Source organism: Balaenoptera acutorostrata, chromosome 12, assembly GCF_949987535.1.
Source record: "Balaenoptera acutorostrata chromosome 12, mBalAcu1.1, whole genome shotgun sequence".
In the NCBI taxonomy this organism is placed as follows: domain Eukaryota; kingdom Metazoa; phylum Chordata; class Mammalia; order Artiodactyla; family Balaenopteridae; genus Balaenoptera; species Balaenoptera acutorostrata.
The window spans coordinates 33,749,117-33,766,141 of record NC_080075.1 but is presented as its reverse complement, the minus strand read 5'-3'; the positions used below and the strand labels follow the sequence as shown (position 1 = coordinate 33,766,141).

The 17,025-nt window shown below is 44.1% G+C and overlaps 1 protein-coding gene across 7 annotated transcripts in view; it reads right to left on the bottom strand.

Moving 5' to 3' along the window:
• Nucleotides 1–8,550: 8,550 nt before the first annotated feature.
• C12H2orf42 (chromosome 12 C2orf42 homolog) overlaps nt 8,551–17,025 on the bottom strand; it is a 42,037-nt gene continuing 33,562 nt past the window's right edge. For all 7 annotated transcript variants that reach the window (XM_007175549.2, XM_057558709.1, XM_007175550.3 and 4 more), the window contains one exon: nt 8,551–9,697. In XM_007175549.2, the coding sequence (XP_007175611.1) occupies nt 9,489–9,697 (209 nt within the window). In that variant the 3' untranslated portion in view covers nt 8,551–9,488. The remainder of the gene's footprint in view (nt 9,698–17,025) is intronic.

Below are 17,025 nucleotides of genomic sequence, written 5' to 3'. Positions count from 1 at the left end.
TATTTAGGGGTTTAGGGTACAAGTCTGTTTTCCTCTATCATTGCACCTGGTTTTTCTGGCTTTCAGAAGAAGTGCTCCATTCATAGATCGTGGCTTATTTTTCCCCAGGCAGTGAGTCATATTCACAGACAAATTTTATCTCCTCGGTCACAACTTGGTCAGCTCCCGCAACTCACAGAAAATGATCAAAGACTATGTGTACTTTTACCTTTATATTAGCTTGCACATAATTCATTAAAAATTTAGAAGAAAAACACCTCAGCACATCCTCCAACCTCCCCACCCCTTGCTTTAATTTTCTCCACAGCATATCTGATATACTGTATAGCCCTTCATCTAACCCTCCTTCTTTCCCTCCCTCCTTCAGTCTCTTCTTTCCTTCCTTCCTTTTTTTTTTTTTTAATACATTTTAAAAAATTATTTATTTATTTATTTAGTTTTGGCTGCGTTGGGTCTTCGTTTCTGTGCGAGGGCTTTCTCTAGTTGTGGCAAGTGGGGGCCACTCTTCATCGCGGTGCGCGGGCCTCTCACTATCGCGGCCTCTCTTGTTGCGGAGCACAGGCTCCAGACGCGCAGGCTCAGTAGTTGTGGCTCACGGGCCTAGTTGCTCCACGGCATGTGGGATCTTCCCAGACCGGGGCTCGAACCCATGTCCCCTGCATTAGCAGGCAGATTCTCAACCACTGCGCCACCAGGGAAGCCCCCCTTCTTTCCTTTCATAGTCTTTCTTTCTCCTCACTAGAATGTAAACTTTTTGAGGGTAGGGCTTTTGTCTGTTTTGTTCATTTCTATATCCCTAGGACACAGCTCAGTGCCTGGCACATAGTAGAAACTCGATAAATGTTAAACGAACAAACTGTTGAATGAACAGTTGATTTCCCTTCCTTTTCTCTGGAGCCTACCACTCCCTCTTCTGCCACAACAGTGTTTTTTCTTTGGCTAACAGCTAAGAGATCAGATGACCATGTATTTTACATCAGCTCTAGAGGGGAACTTCACTGAAACGGCAGTGGGTATTTCTTCTCCACCTCCAACGTCTCCACCTATTGAAATCGTATCCATTTGTCAAGTCCTACCGAACTCTTCGGTGGCAGCATCCTTTAACCTCCTACAGTAATCTCCCCTACTGAAACCACAGCACTCAATGCCTGCATCACTCATCTAGAATTCAGCACCTCCTGCCTTATGCTGATAATATAATTTTCCTGAATGTGACTGCAACAGGAAGGTCAACAATAAGACAAGGGTAGTATTTCCTTGGCAAAGCTGGCTTCCTGCCCCTGCTCCCCTTCCTTCTACCCTCTTTCCCACAGATCCCCACTTAGCAGTGCTTATCTTGCTGAATTGAACAAGGACCCAGATCTGGGCCTTACACTTTCAGGCTGGCCCATGTGAAGGGACCCACCTCTCAAACACCTATTAACCAAGTTCACACAGAGGTCGCAGGGCATATAAACCAAATGCCAATGTACTGATGCATACCAAGGAACGGTGGACATTCTATGGACTGGAATGCTTGAATTGGCCTGACTAGCTGATCTTTTCCTCATGGGCTAAAGAGTGTTTGGTAAACAGGGACTCAGAACAAAAGTAACCGACCTAAAGTCACCTCTCTCCTTTATGGCAGGGCCCCCCTTCCCTGCTACAGGAGCAGTAGGACCAAGGCAATCACAGCGCTCAAGTCCCCTTAGTCAAGACCTGCCCTTCCTCAGGCAGTACCAGGCCCACTTCTTTACTTCAGAGGATGGCCAAGTCCCTTCTGCTCAGTTCTCCAAACTGCTTTATAACTTAACCTAAATTACAACCACTTTTCAGCCCTTCCTTCCTGAGATTGCTCCCAGACATCTGATTAGTGTTCAGAGTGTCCTCAAACATTTGGGCAACAACTTTACAGACACTTTCTAGGTTTACTTTCATGGAGAGCTAATCATCCATTACATGTGGGTTTTACTGGTCTGAAAGCAAACTTATTTCCTGTCACTTAGGTATACAAGCTACACTGACAAAATAGAAGACATTTCTCCAAATAAGCACCTGAGGGCCCATGCCTTGTAGATTTCAGTAAGTTCCTATGACAGTATAGAAAGGACTGCTTTGGCAGCAAAGAGGAAGAAAAGAAACTCACCCTCCATTTAAAGTGGCCCAGGGTCAACTAATGAGGCTCATCTGCTCTCTTGATCTAAAACACAAAAGCTATCTGCCTTGCTCAAAACCAAGGAGTATTTACCTACAAAGCCCTGGGTTTTGAGGAATGACTCCAAAATACCTGGGCCCTTATTAGTTTACCTTATCTTGGGAATTTCTCTACCTTTTGCTCTAGCCAAGTTCAAGAATTTACAAAAAGAAAGAAAAGAAAAGAAAGTGGAGAGGGGACTTCTGTGTTTGTTGCCTTTCTTTTGTCTCTTGCAGTTCCACGTACAACTTAGCAGTGAGTATGGGCTGCCATTCTCAGGACATAATACAGAGAACACAGACCCCCCCGGAGGTAACAGTGAATCTAACTTACACAGGCACCACATTTCTGCCCTTCGCACCGTTGACTGGCAAATGAGCAATGGTTTGCAGATAGAGCAGGTGCAGGAGAGGTGGCTCCTGCCAGATGGTGCTAAAAAAAGGCCCAAGTGTGATACACAAGAGTCCTTCCATTAACCCATCCATGACCAAGGCAAAGTATGTGGGTGGGGTTGCTCTTTCTCTGACTTTTGGGGCTTCTAGAGTCTCAAAGGGTACCCTTAAGTGATCCATCGCTTAACCTGGTTTTGCCTTGACACAAATGGCAGGGATGGCCTAGAGACAGGGGATATGGAGGGGAAGCCTTTAGTGTAATATGCCTTCACTCATACCTTCTAGATGGTCCTGAGCTTCTCATACCCCAGAAAAGGGCTGACTAGGTACTGCCGCTTTCTTGCCAGAGTCCTGCAGTGGAACTTCAGTATGGCCTCTGAGAGCACTTCGTCTACCATATTCTTGCTGTAAGATGTGATGCATGCCATTTACCCTGCTGAACCAGTTTCTTCCTCTATATAAAGGGAGAATTCCACCTAGCTCACACGACCAGCTGTGGGAATCTAATGAGATAACTTGTGTGAAAAGGCAAATACAGTCTCCGATGCATGCTAAATAAGCACTCCAAGATACATCAGTTTTCTTCTTTCCAGGAGATAGTCTTGCATTCTGTTTACTCAGACCAACTTCCTATAAACTACTGGAGGCTAGCTTGTCCCCAGGGCTCGGGCCATTCCAGGAAAGATGTCTTGCCCATAGCAGTGTAACATGAGATGAAAAATTCCAGGAAGGGGCAGCTAGAGGAGAAAGACAACTGAAGAGTGCCACAAGGCAGAGTGTGCCCTAGACAGGACTCCCAGCAGGAAATCCTGCGGCTTCTCACTTCAGCAGTATCACAGATGCTTGGGCCCAGAGAAAATCCCCCTAACCACCCTTCCCTAAATTCTGACCAGACCCCAGGTTCAACTCATCAGATCATGGATGAACCCTATGCCTTTTCCTCCAAACCCACTGGGCAGGCTGTGGAGCTCATGCTAGGAAAAGGGAAGCTTCTGTCCATTAAAAATCAGTACAGGGAACCACACAAAGCCTTTTGTTTTAAGGACTACCCTGGGATTAATGCCCCTGCAAAGTGGCTCTAAGGACCCGGTGAGAAAAAGTGGAAAAGCAATTTTTATATTTTGACTGACCGACTACCACGTGCTAGACACAGACTAGTGAGTCTGTGGAGTGGGTATTTTGCAAAGGAGAAAACCGACAGAGATATGAACGACTCGCTCAGGGCAAACAGGCTGGCCAGAGCCCACGCTCCCTCTCGTTCCCCACCTGGCAGGCCAGCCAGGGCGAGGCTCGGCCAATACCGGGAAGACGGGAGGGGCCCGGGTCCCCGGACGCAGCTGCTCCTTCCCCGCAGAGCCGCGCTGTCTGCAGCTCAGGGTGCGGCCCGGCCCCACGTGCCCCGCCGCCCCGGCGGACCCGTGGGCAGGAGTCCAGGATCGGCCCCGCCCGCACGAGGGTGCCAGAAAGTCGGTGCCCAGCCTCAGAGCGGATCTGAAGGCACCTGGGGCACGCCTGGGGGCCCGGCCGACTAACGACCTCGGGAAGGCCTCGCGCCGAGCCCCGGCACCCCTCCCCTCCCAGCTCGCCTCGTCAGCACCTTTCCCGCAGCCCGGCCCGCCGCCCTGGCCCACCCCGGCCCCACAGTGGGTCACGAGGCAGCGCCGGAGCATCATCGACGGGTGCGGCCCGGTCAGTCCTGGCGGGGCCAGCGCTCGGCGCCACCCCCCGCCCCCGCCCGGCGCGCGCCACGTCCCCGGCCCCGCCCCCGCGAGCCACGCGGGGAACCCCGGTGACGTCACCGTCCTCCAGCTCTCGCCTTCCCGCGCTCTCCAGAAAAGACGCGAAGGTGGTGACGTGTCCGGGGGTTTAATGCGGCTGCGCAAGAGACGCCCGCAACAGAACGTCCTGCGGCGCCGCCTGGTGGAAGAAAAGCACCAAACCCGCCGGAAGCGGCGGAGCGGGCGAGAGGAGAACGTGACTGACATCAGCTCGCTGAGCCGAGGGGGCGGTAGCCGCGTGACCAGCCCCCGCCCTGGGCGCTGGGAGCCTTTCTCTTCCTCTTTTTTTCAGTACAGTGTGGAAGCTTGATTATTATGCCCCTTCTTTTAAGGTTAAAACCTTGCCTTTTCTCTAACTTATCAATAGAAGTTATATTGCTCTAGAAAATTTGGGGGGGAAAATAAAGGAAAAGATATGAAGATAAGGAGTAACAGTACCCCTTTTCATATTTACTTCCAGACTTTCTTTTACTTTAATCTTGCTGTATAGCAGTGTAAGTACAAAAGCTCTTAAGGAGGGACAAAAAGCAGAGCTAAGTTAGAAAAACACCGTAGAGACTTCCCTGGTGGCGCAGTGGTTAAGAATCTGCCTGCCAGTGTAGGGGACACGGGTTCGAGTCCTGATCCGGGAAGATCCCACATGCCGCGGAGCAACTAAGCCCGTGCGCCACAGCTACTGAGCCTGCGCTCTACAGCCTGCGAACCACAACTACTGAGCCTGCCTTACCTAGAGTCTGTGCTCCGGAACAAGAGAAGCCACTGCAGTGAGAAGCCTGCGCACGGCTACACAGAGTAGACCCCGCTCACCACTAGAGAGAACTTGCGCACAGCAATGGAGACCCAACGCGGCCAAAAGTAAATAAATAAGTAAGAAAACACGGTAGAAGAGAGAAGTGCAGAACAATAGGCGAGACGAAAGGGTAATAGTATTTAATAAGCGTTTAACAGACTATCTTATTTACTCTGCACATCATCCAGACGAGGAAACTGGGGCTCAGAGAGTTAAATAATTTGCCCAAGGTTGTACCGTTAATAAGCGGGTAGCAGAGTGGGGGTTTGAACCCAGGGGTTAAAATCTGAACCTTAAGATGGTGGTCTGGGGAGAAGGGCGAAAAACAGCAGGGAACATACGTGGGAGCAGACTGGCTTTGTACTTCTGTAACTGTCGGATGGGAACTAGTTCCTAGGAACAGGGCTACTGCCTCCATCAGTTGGATCAGGTTTGCAGGAGCGTGCCATAAAGCAGCCCAGACTAATATGCTGCCTTGAAACACCTGGCTATATGCAAGGGCCACTAGTTGCGGAGTGTCACTGACCCCAGCACTGCCAGTGAAAGGTGGGGGTCAGCGCCTGCTCAGGTATTAGGTCCTGCAACTCAAAGTGAGGCTTGCAGTCCGGCAGCGTTTCTTCAGTCCATCAGCTTTCTTCATTCAGCTTGATGTTACAAATGCGGAGTCTTGGACCCTACCCTGGGACTTCTGAATGAGAATATGCTTTCTAACTAGATCCCTGGGTGATTCCTAGGCACACTAAAGAACTGTTGTTAACATGTCACCCTGCTCCCTTGGTGATACAGGTGGGATGGTAGAAAGATGTGAAGGGAGCTTGTGGAGCTGGATGGTGGGAGGGCAGGGACAGGAAGGAGGTTTTGGTTTTTTGTTTTGGCTGCGCCGAGTGCCCTTTGGGATCTCAGTTCCCCGACCAGGGATTGAACCCAAGGCACAGCAGTGAAAGCCTGGAATCCTAAGCACTAGGCCACCAGGGAACTCCCTGTAAGTGGGTCTAAAAAGAGGATCAAGTAAGGAGTATCAGCAAATATCACAAGATGTGAAGGAAGAAAACTAGGAAATCGGAATCTGGGAGATTTTTTTTAAAAAAGGAGTATGTTGAGGGGGGAAGCAGGTCCATCTTGGGAAAATTCACCAAAAAAATAGACACAAGGGCTGTTCTCTGTGACTGACTTTTCTGTGTTGTCTGTGACTTATGCCTGAGAGGGTCCATTCACTCGAAGGGCTGGAAGAGGGCAGCCCTTGCCCATTCCCTCACCTTCAGCACACAGAGTGGGATTTCTCTGAATTCTAGTGGAGGGCAAATTTTGGCCTGTTTCTGACATGGGACACCAGGCAGTGACAGCAGAGTGCTTCTTGGATGACATATACAGGTTGCACTCTGTAAGTGGCCAGGCCTGGGGGCTGGTGTGGGTGCATGTGTATGCACATGTGGGCTGGAGGGGAGGGAAGTGATTGGCAGATCAGACATGACAGGAATCAGTGAGAGATGGGGTGGACATATGTGACTGGAAATTGCTAGGCCCAGAAAGTCACAGAGCTGATGACATCGGGTACCTTGAGAGAGCCAGGTGGCAGGCCTACAGAACTTCACTTAGGTGGGTGCTTCTTGGAGTCAGATTTTCTGGAGGTCTCTGAGTGGCCTATCACTCCTCTAAATAGTAGCAAGCTGTTGAGATGATAGCAGTTCTGGTAGAGGCAGGTGTGAACCAAAGTGTTCTAGGTGTAGGAATAGCAAGCTGTTCTCATGATGCCCATCATGTTAGGGCCCCCCCCCCCATGTTGCCTGGAGGAGGAGTTAAGATGCCATCCATCTCAGACCCAGCAATACACTCAGTCTGAGGATGGTCCGTCTGTGCAGTAGACAGGAGGCTGTGTGGACCTGGAGGGTCTTGCGCTGCTCACTTCAGAACACAAATAGTGGCTGCAGCTTGGGAAAGCAGCAGGTGGGCAACCCTCAGAGCTGGGAGATTCCAACAACTAATGGGGGTGTGCAGTGGATGGTACAGATGGGAGTATGTGTGGGTGGGTGCAGGGTTTGAAGAGCACTGGACTGATGGGAGTAGCTAGGACCACTCTACTCTTCTGGCATGGGGCAAGTCTGAAATGAGGTCAATACTGATGGTATCCCAAAGGTGTCTGGATGCTGGGAGTGGGTGCAGCGACCCTACTGGTACTCCTAGGACCATGCTTGACCTGGTAGAGAGGGTATCAATGTAGAAAAGGTCAATGTAACTCTGAACCCCATTTCAGATTATGATGAACTGTGTCGGTGGGCTGGGGTGGTCCTGGGTGGAAGACCTTAGCACTTGAGTGGGGGCCTCTTTGGGTGAATTATTTGCCCCAGCCATGTGTTTTACGGCTCCTGTGGTTCTTCTGGCCCCTGTGGTTGGAGTCAGGTACTGCTAGACCCAGCCAGGATTTGCCTGTCACTCACAGGTTTGGCTTGATCAAAAACTGTGACTGATGTCCTCAAAAGTACTCAGGTTGAAGGACTTCTCAGAATAGGCCAACCACTGTGTTTCCTTGGGTGTTTTTGCTTTTCAGGCAGACACTCTGCCTCACCTAGTTTTAATTTCTCCTCTTCTCTATACCTATCCAAGCCCTTCCTCTCCTTTATTTTATATTTTATTTTATTTTGTCCGTGCGGCACGGTTTGTGGGATCTTAGTTCCCCGACCAGGGATCAAACCCATGCCCCCTGCAGTGGAAGCGTGGAGTCCTAACCACTGGACCGCCAGGGAATCCCCACCTTCCTCTCCTTTAAAGCCCAGCACAAGGTCTAATTCTCCATGGACCTCTGGATTCTCCTCAAGGATTTTCCCCATTGTCAGAAGCACTTGGGAGCTCCCCACACAAGCTAGCTCCTCAGTCGTAGATAGACAACCCTTAATTTGCCTACCCATCCCCCTCTTGTAGGGGCACAGCTCCCCCTTGTACCTAAAATGCTCACAGACTCCCCCACCCCCACCCCAGTTAGGCCCAGCAGAGCCTTTCTTTTGGGGATTTTGAACTTTGGATCAGGGAGAGTAGAGCAGTCAGTCCTGCTCTAGTGTGGAAGTGAAAGCCATACTTTTAGGTGCATTAGGAGCCAGAATTCCTACCAGAAGGAGATGCTCGGTGCTGAGAGAGAGTGAAGCCTCAGGAGAGGTGGAGATGGGTCAGATGGACCCTGGCTGCAGGGCTTCAGAGGCCTAGCCACACCCCAGCTCCACCCCAGGATGGTTGTCCAGCCCTATTTTAATGTCCATGAACCAGTCATTCATTCGCATTTTTGCCTGAGCTGGTTAGAGTTGGGTTTTTGTTATGTGCAATCAAAACAAAAAGCCTACCTAAGGACTTTTCTTGTCTTCCCAAGGACAATGAATTATAAGGAATTTATATTATAAAGCAACATGACAGAGTGGAAAGAACATGCACTTTGGAATAAAATGAAACATTTTTAATGCTGTTTCCAGCAAGATACTTAATCTCAAAGAGACTGTTTAAATTTATAAAAGAAGGGGTGATGGCTAAACTCAAAGAATGATGAGGACTAAATGAGAAAAATTATCAAATGAGAATCTAAATGAAAATGCCTGGAATGTAGTAGGCAAACAGGAAATGTTGATTCCCTTTTTTCTCCTTAAAGGCAGGCTTTCATTCTGTATCTTTCAGTATCTCCATTCTGTGATCAATGAATTAAAAAACAGGAATTGAATTTTACCACCTGTTAAACTTTTTGGAGAGTAAAGAAGGAAATAAAAATCAAGTAAACAAGCAATTACAAGCATTAGTTTGAAATGTCAAATACTGCCTTGACACCTGGATCTCTTTTTCCTGTTTTACTATCACCTAAATCTCCCGAAAGGTTTATAATTTTATAATTAGGCCAACATGAGATATAATTTGGAAAAACTAGTGACACTGTGCTTTGAGAAGAGAATAAAAGGGCATGACTGGAATTCTGCCAGGATGATCTTCAACATTCTGCTCTAACCAGGGTATTATTAACTTTCCAACACTGCTGGTGTGAGGTGAGTGCTGCGAACTTCTTAGAGAATTAGGAAAAGATTGAAACAAACTCTAAAGGTGAGTTCTTCGAGAAGGTATGTGGCCTGGTTTTCTTTTTGTTCCTTTAAAAACTAGCCAGGAATACCACCCAATTTATAATGAAGACTATACACAGCAGCACCAAAAGGGCTATGTACAAGAAGAGTTTTTCTTCAACAGAATCCACTTGAATGTGTTGAGAAACCACATCTTAGCTAAGAGTAGTTCAGTAAGGAACAGAGCCATCTAAGTGCCTAACTAGTATTTAAAGTTGTCAAAGGGTGGGGATGTGCAAATTTAGCAGCGAAAGACTCTTTTGTTTTGCCTCAAGGGAAAGTGATGGTGGTCAGAGGGGCCAGTTCCAAGGGCTGGTCCAGGGGGGGCCGCTGTTCTTGGTACTCCGCCACATGCCCATTGCGGTGGTGACCATACTCAAACTTGATCCGCAGCTCGCCAATCTTGGATTGGGGAAGAATATCTGGGATCCACTCAATGATGAAAGGTGTTGGCTCCTTTTGATCTGGGGAAGTGTTGCCTGAAGAAAAAAAAAAAGAAAAGAAAAAAGATTGATTAGTACAATTCCAAAATAAATTTGAGTCTGGACAGGACTTCCCTGGTGGCACAGTGGTTAAGAATCTGCCTGCCAATGCAGGGGACATGGGTTCGAGCCCTGGTCCAGGAAGGTCCCACATGCTGCGGAGCAACTAAGCCCATGTGCCACAATTACTTAAGCCCACGTGCCACAACTACTGAAGCCCGTGTGCCTAGAGCCCGTGTTCCAACACAAGAGAAGCCACCGCAATGAGAAATGAGAAGCCCACGCACTGCAATGAAGAGTAGCCCCCACTCGCCGCAACTAGAGAGAGCTCGCGCACAGCAACAAAGACCCAATACAGCCAAAAATAAATAAATTAATTAAAAAAAAATTGAGTCTGGACAGATCTTACCCTGTTTACAAATTTTAAAAGGAAATGAAAAAGAAGTTTAAAAAATATATATATATGAGGAAAAAAAAGGGGGGGGCAACAAGAAGAATCAAGGGAAGGGAAAAGTGATTACTGCTGTATCTATCCAAAACAAAGTTTCAGGGAACTGTCTGGCATCCTCGAATAAAATAAGACCCAGCTTTTATGAAAATAGGGCCAAAAGAATCATAAGGAGAGCCCAGATGAAGAGGAAAAGAATGCTTTTGAAAAAATATAAAATACTAGCAGAATTAAAAATAAGCATATGGTATCACCTTCAAAACTATGGAGACAATTAAGCATAGAAAACATAGTCCATTTAGCAAAAAACAGAAGAACAAAACAAGGAGACAGAAGACCAACTATATCAATTATAATAAAGGGGATAAACTATTGAAATTGGACAAAAATCAAAACCAACAATATAACATTGATAAGAGATTCAATAAGAACAAAGTGTCACAAAAAAGTTAAAAGGATGGCAAACATCAGAAAAATGTAAAACAGAAAGCTGGTGTCACCGTTGTAATATTGAACAAAGATGAATTTAGGGCAAATGTTATTTTTACATTGATAAAGTATTGCTATAGACTTAATCTACATTCTCCCAAAATTTCTCCCAAATTTTGTATCCTCCCAAGATTCATAAATTGAAAACCTAATCCCCGATGTGATAGTACTTGGAGGCGGGGCCTTTGGGAGGTGATTAGGTCATGAGGGCAGATGAATGAGATGAGTGCGCTTATTTTAGACCCCAGAGACATCCTTGCCCTTTCTGTAATGTGAGGACACAAAGTGAAGACTGCTGATGGCCGTCTTTGAGCCGAGAAGCAGGCCCTCACCAGACATCAGATCTGTTGGTGCCTTAATCTTGGATTTCCCACCCTGCAGAACTGTGAGAAATAAATTTCTGTTGTTTGTAAGCCACCCAGTTTATGGTATTCTGTTATAGCAGCCCAAATGGACTACGACAATATATTTACATTGACATCTTCAATAACTCTGACGTACCAAAAACATTGCATTACAATACTCAAAGCCTTTTTGCAATATCAGAAGACATTTAGAGAAACATAACTGTAGTAGGAAATTGTATCACAACTCTGCTAAGTTGTACAAGTCTTAAAGCTACACAAGACTTTACATTGGATAAATAATAACATCTTTGCTAGCACAAATTAATATCATACATTAGGTTAGTGAGAAAATATTTTTAAATCCCTAAAATAAATAGAAATTGAAAAGGCACATCTTCTGACCTCAAAATAATAAAAGTAGAAATTGATACCTAAGAATATAAAAATCAAACCAACCCAACCAACTGGAAATTTTAAATACAAAGTGTTGGGGACTCAGAGAAACTAAACTATGATTAGAGACTATTTAGATATTAATAATAAGAAGAAGAACCTTAAATGTTCTTATTATTGAGCATGAATTTTAAAAATTAACTGATAATTCCAAAAGGTATAAAAATTTTAAAATTCCAAGAAAATATTAGAAAAAATTTTTAAAGAGTTAGGAGAAATTTTTACAGACAAAAGCATAAAATAGTTCAAAACAGACATTCAGATAAATACAAGAGCCAGTTCTTTGAAAAAGACAAAAAATTCTTGGAGTATACAACTATAGACCCAGGTTTTAAAAGTTATGTGATTATCCTCTATACCAAAAATTATAAAAATGTACACAATTTACATTTTGAACAAAAATAGAAGAATTTTTTTGGGAAAAAACAATTAAATTGACTAAAGAAGATATAGACACCGTGAGTACAAATATAAATCAGAAGAAATTAAAGAAGTTTTTAGAGAACTGCCTGCAAGTAAAGGTTAGGTCCAAGAGAATAAATTCTTTCAAACACTCAAGGAACAGATATTTCCTAAGCTATTTTTTTTTTTTTTTAAATTTGATTCAGTAACAACCAATTGCATACCTCTTTTTTTTAAAGGATTTTCTTATTTATTTATTTATTTATTTATTTATTTTTGGCTGTGTTGGGTCTTCGGTTCGTGCGAGGGCTTTCTCCAGTTGCGGCAAGCGGGGGCCACTCTTCATCGCGGTGCGGGGGCCACTCTTCATCGCGGTGCGGGGACCGCTCTTCATCGCGGTGCGCGGGCCTTTCTCTATCGCGGCCCCTCCCGTTGCGGGGCACAGGCTCCAGACGCGCAGGCTCAGCAATTGTGGCTCACGGGCCCAGCTGCTCCGTGGCATGTGGGATCTTCCCAGACCAGGGCTCGAACCCGTGTCCCCTGCATTAGCAGGCAGATTCTCAACCACTGCGCCACCAGGGAAGCCCCTAAGCTATTTTTTAAAATTAATTTTTATTGGAGTCTAGTTGATTTACAATGTTGTGTAAGCTTCTGCTGTACAGCAAAGTGAATCAGTTATACATATATCCACTCTTTTTTAGATTCTTTTCCCATATAGATCATTACAGAGAATTGAGTAGAGTTCCCTGTGCTATACAGTAGGTTCTTATTAGTTATCTATTTTATATATAGTAGTGTGTATATGTCAATCCCAATATCCCAATTTACCCTCCCCCCCAAGATATTTAATTTGGTCCAAAGCTTTCTAAAATCATTTTCTATATAACTATTATAAAAACCCAAAAAAGATAGCCTCTAAAAAAGAAACTGTAGGCAGTTAATACTTATGAATCAATAATAAAAAATCCTAAAGAAAGTATTACCAAATAGAATCTACATACATATTAAAATAAAAAAGACCACACAGGATTTATTCCAGAAAGGCAAGATTACTTCAATATTAGACATTTATTCATAAAACTCACATTGTAAATCAATTATACTTAAATAAAATAAATAAATTTCATTGCACTTGGGTCAAAACCATTTATCTTTTGAGGTTTCTCAAAAGATGGTAAAAAGGTATTTCAGGGCTTCCCTGGTGGCGCAGTGGTTAAGAATCCGCCTGCCAATGTAGGGGACACGGGTTCAAGCCCTGGTCCGGGAAGATCCCACATGCCGCGGAGCAACTAAGCCCGTGCGCCACAACTACTGAGACTGCACTCTAGAGCCCACGAGCCACAACTACTGAGCCCGCGTGCCACAACTACTGAAGCTCGTGTGCCTAGAGCCCGTGCTCCACAACGAGAGAAGCCACCGCAATGAGAAGCCCGCGCACCGCAACGAAGAGTAGCCCCCTCTCGCCGCAACTAGAGAAAGCCCGCGTGCAGCAACGGAGACCCAATACAGCCAAAAATAAAATAAAATAAAATAAATAAATTTATTAAAAAAAAAAAGGTATTTCAAAAAATTAAATTCTAGGGAGTTCCCTGGTGGTCTAGTGGTTAGGATTTGGTGCTTTCACTGCTGTGGCCCAGGTTTAATCTCTGGTTGGGGAACTCCCGCAAGCCATGTGGTGAGGCCAAAAAATAATACATAAATAAATAAAAATAATTTAAAAAACAACTACATTAAAAACAAATCAATTCTAGTTCCTAATAAAAATACTTAATAAACCAAGAATACGATATGCTGTTATAATAAAAAATTTTATCTGAAATCAATAACCAATAGTTCATTATTTAATAGTGAAACACAGAGCAGCTTTTCCCAGAAAAATTCTATGAAATGCTAATGGTATTCCCCTGAAAAGTGTTGACCGGTCAAATAAGCTGGGGAAAACTTAAGTTAAATAAAGTTCAACAGGTATTTTAATTTCAGAATCTTTTTAATATGCAAATTTATAGGATGAGTTACTAAGAGAGATACATTATATTCTAAGACACTACTTTCTACTGCCTCCCTACTCCAGTTGTAACATTTTCTGAGATCTGAGTATATCATACAACCAGGGATGTTCTCATGTGGCAAAGCTTCTTTTCCCACCAAAAAAGTTACTACAAAATTGACTGAACATCTTACAGTCAAGGGTCTTAGAATCAAAGAAATACAGTATGTAGCATTTCTCAAACTTATCAGATCATGGAACACTTTTTTCACAGCATGCTTATCACTATCTCTTCTTCAAGACAGAGTTGGAAAATGCTATGCTGGAGGAGTTTTTACTATAGTAAAAATGATAGTTTTACTATAGTAAAATGAAAATCTCAGCTGCTAGCTTTACTATTATTCATTGTTGCTCTTGAAGTTGTAGCTAATTTAACAAGAAAAAAACAATGAGATATAAACATTTGAAAGGAAACAAAATTATCATTATTTTTCAAGTGATACAATTGATTTCCCAGAAACAACAGGTAAACAACTATCATCACTACTAGGAACTCATTAAGGAGGGCAATTTGATAGTAATTATATCAAAATCAAGAGCTTTTCATACATTGGCAGTAACAAGTTAGACACATGATAAACATCTTATTCACAAGAGCAGCCAAAATATATTTCACAAGAATTTGACAAAATAATTATAAATTCTAAATTTCTTGGTGACACAGTTCACTGCCCTGACAGTGCTTATAGCCTAGTCAGTGGAAAGACAGGTAAGTGTTGGATGGCTAGGAGTGAAGGCTCTGGAGTCCAGAACTGCCTGGGGTTGAGGACCAGCTCCACCACTTTACTAGCTGTGTAACTCTGGGCAGGTTACTGCACCTGTCTTCACCTCAGTTTATTCATCTGTAAATGGGTATCACAGAATCTACCTCTGAGTGGGCTGATGAGCATTAAATGGATTAATCTAGGTAAAAAACTTAAAATAACAGCTGGCACAGAGTAGGTGCTCATTAAGTGCTACTTGTTATAGTTGTCATTATTATTATTAAATTATTATACCCAAGTTAAAAATAGACAAAGAAAAAGCAATTCATCAAATACAAATGACTAATATGAAAATTTACTCTCATTAACATTTGAGGGTAATGCAAATTAAAAGAATGATAGAACATTTTTTGGCCATCAAATCAATAAAGATTAAAAAAAGAAACTCTTGGGGACTTCCCTGGTGATGCAGTGGTTAAGAATCCTCCTGCCAATGCAGGGGACATGGGTTCGATCCCTGGTCCAGGAAGATCCCACGTGCTATGAAGCAACTAAGCCCGTGCACCACAACTACTGAGCCCACATGCCACAACTACTGAAGCCCGTGCACCTAGAGCCCATGCTCCGCAACAAGAGAAGCCACTGCAATGATACGCCCGTGCACCGCAACAAAGAGTAGCCCCTTTCTCGCCACAACTAGAGAACGCACATGGGCAGCAATGAAGACCCAACACAGCCAAAAGTAAAAAATAAAAAAATAAAAAAAGAAACTCTTTCATGCATGGCTAGCAGGAGTAAACTGTAGAAATATTACAATCTTTCTGGAGGTCAGTGTGACAAAAACAATCAAAAGTCCTAAAAATGTACATAACCTTTGACCCTCCTGTTTAACTTTTAAGAATTTACCCGAGGGCTTCCCTGGTGGCGCAGTGGTTGAGAATCTGCCTGCTAATGCAGGAGACACGGGTTCGAGCCCTGGTCTGGGAAGATCCCACATGCCACGGAGCAGCTGGGCCCGTGAGCCACAGCTGCTGAGCCTGCGCGTCTGGAGCCTGTGCCCCGCAACGGGAGGGGCCGCGATAGTGAAAGGCCCGCGCACCGCGATGAAGAGCGGTCCTCGCACCGCGATGAAGAGTGGCCCCCACTTGCCGCAACTAGAGAAAGCCCTCGCACGAACCGAAGACCCAGCACAGCCAAAAATAAATAAATAAATAAATAAATAAATAATAAATAAAATTAAAAAAAAAAGAGCACTGCTAAAACCACTGTTATAAAAAAAAAAAAAAAAAAAGAATTTACCCGAAAGAATATCCTAAATAAATTAGGAAATAATTAAGGCTATAAAAGTTTTGTCTAAAAGGAAGTTAATTACAAAAGGAAGCATTATTCATAATAGCAAAAAGTTTGAAACAACTTAAATTCAGGATTGACTAGAGTGAGATAACTTAATGAATGAATTTTATGAAGCTGTTTAAAAATGTTGTATTCACAACAGCCAAAAGGTTGAAGCAATCCAAGTATCCAAACAGATGAATGGATACACAAAATGTAGTAGATACATATAATGAAATATTTTTCAGCCTTAGAAAGGAAAGAAAATTTGTCACATGCTACAACGTGGATGAACCTTGAAGAGATTATGCTAAGTGAAATAAGCCAGTCACAAAAGGACAAAGATTGTATGATTCTAATTTGAGTAGTCAAATTCATACAGACAGAAAGTAGAATGGCAACCAGGTCTGGCGGGAGGCAGGAATGCAGAGTTAGTATTTAATGGGTAGTTTCAGTTGAGAAAGATGAAAAAGTTCTGGAGATGGATGGTGGTGATGGTTGCACAACAATGCAAAAGTACTTAAGGCCAGAAAACCTTATGCTTAAAAATGGTTAAAATGTTAAGTTTTATATTACATGTTTTATAATAATAAAAAAAGTTTAAAAAATACTGTTGAAGACAGACATGGAAAGCTGTTCATGATATATTTTTAAGTGAAAAAAGCTGTTGAGATATGATCCCATGTTTTAGAAACCCTTTTCTTTTTCTTTTTTTTTTTAAAATTTATTTATTTATTTGTTTGTTTTTATTTTTGGCTGCAGTGGGTCTTCGTTGCTGTGGGTGGGCTTTCTCTAGTTGCGGTGAGCGGGGGCTACTCTCCTCTAGTTGTGGTGCGCGGGCTTCTCATTGTCGTGGCTTCTCTTGTTGCGGAGCACGGGCTCTAGGCACGCAGGCTTCAGCAGTTGTGGCACTTGGGCTCAGCAGTTGTGGCTTGCGGGCTCCAGAGCGCAGGCTCAGTAGTTGTGGTGCACGGGCTTAGTTGCTCTGCAGCATGTGGTATCTTCCGGGGCCAGGGCTCGAACCCATGGTCCCTTGCATTGGCAGGCAGGTTCTTAACCACTGCGCCACCAGGGAAGTCCCTAGAAACCCTTTTCATGCACAG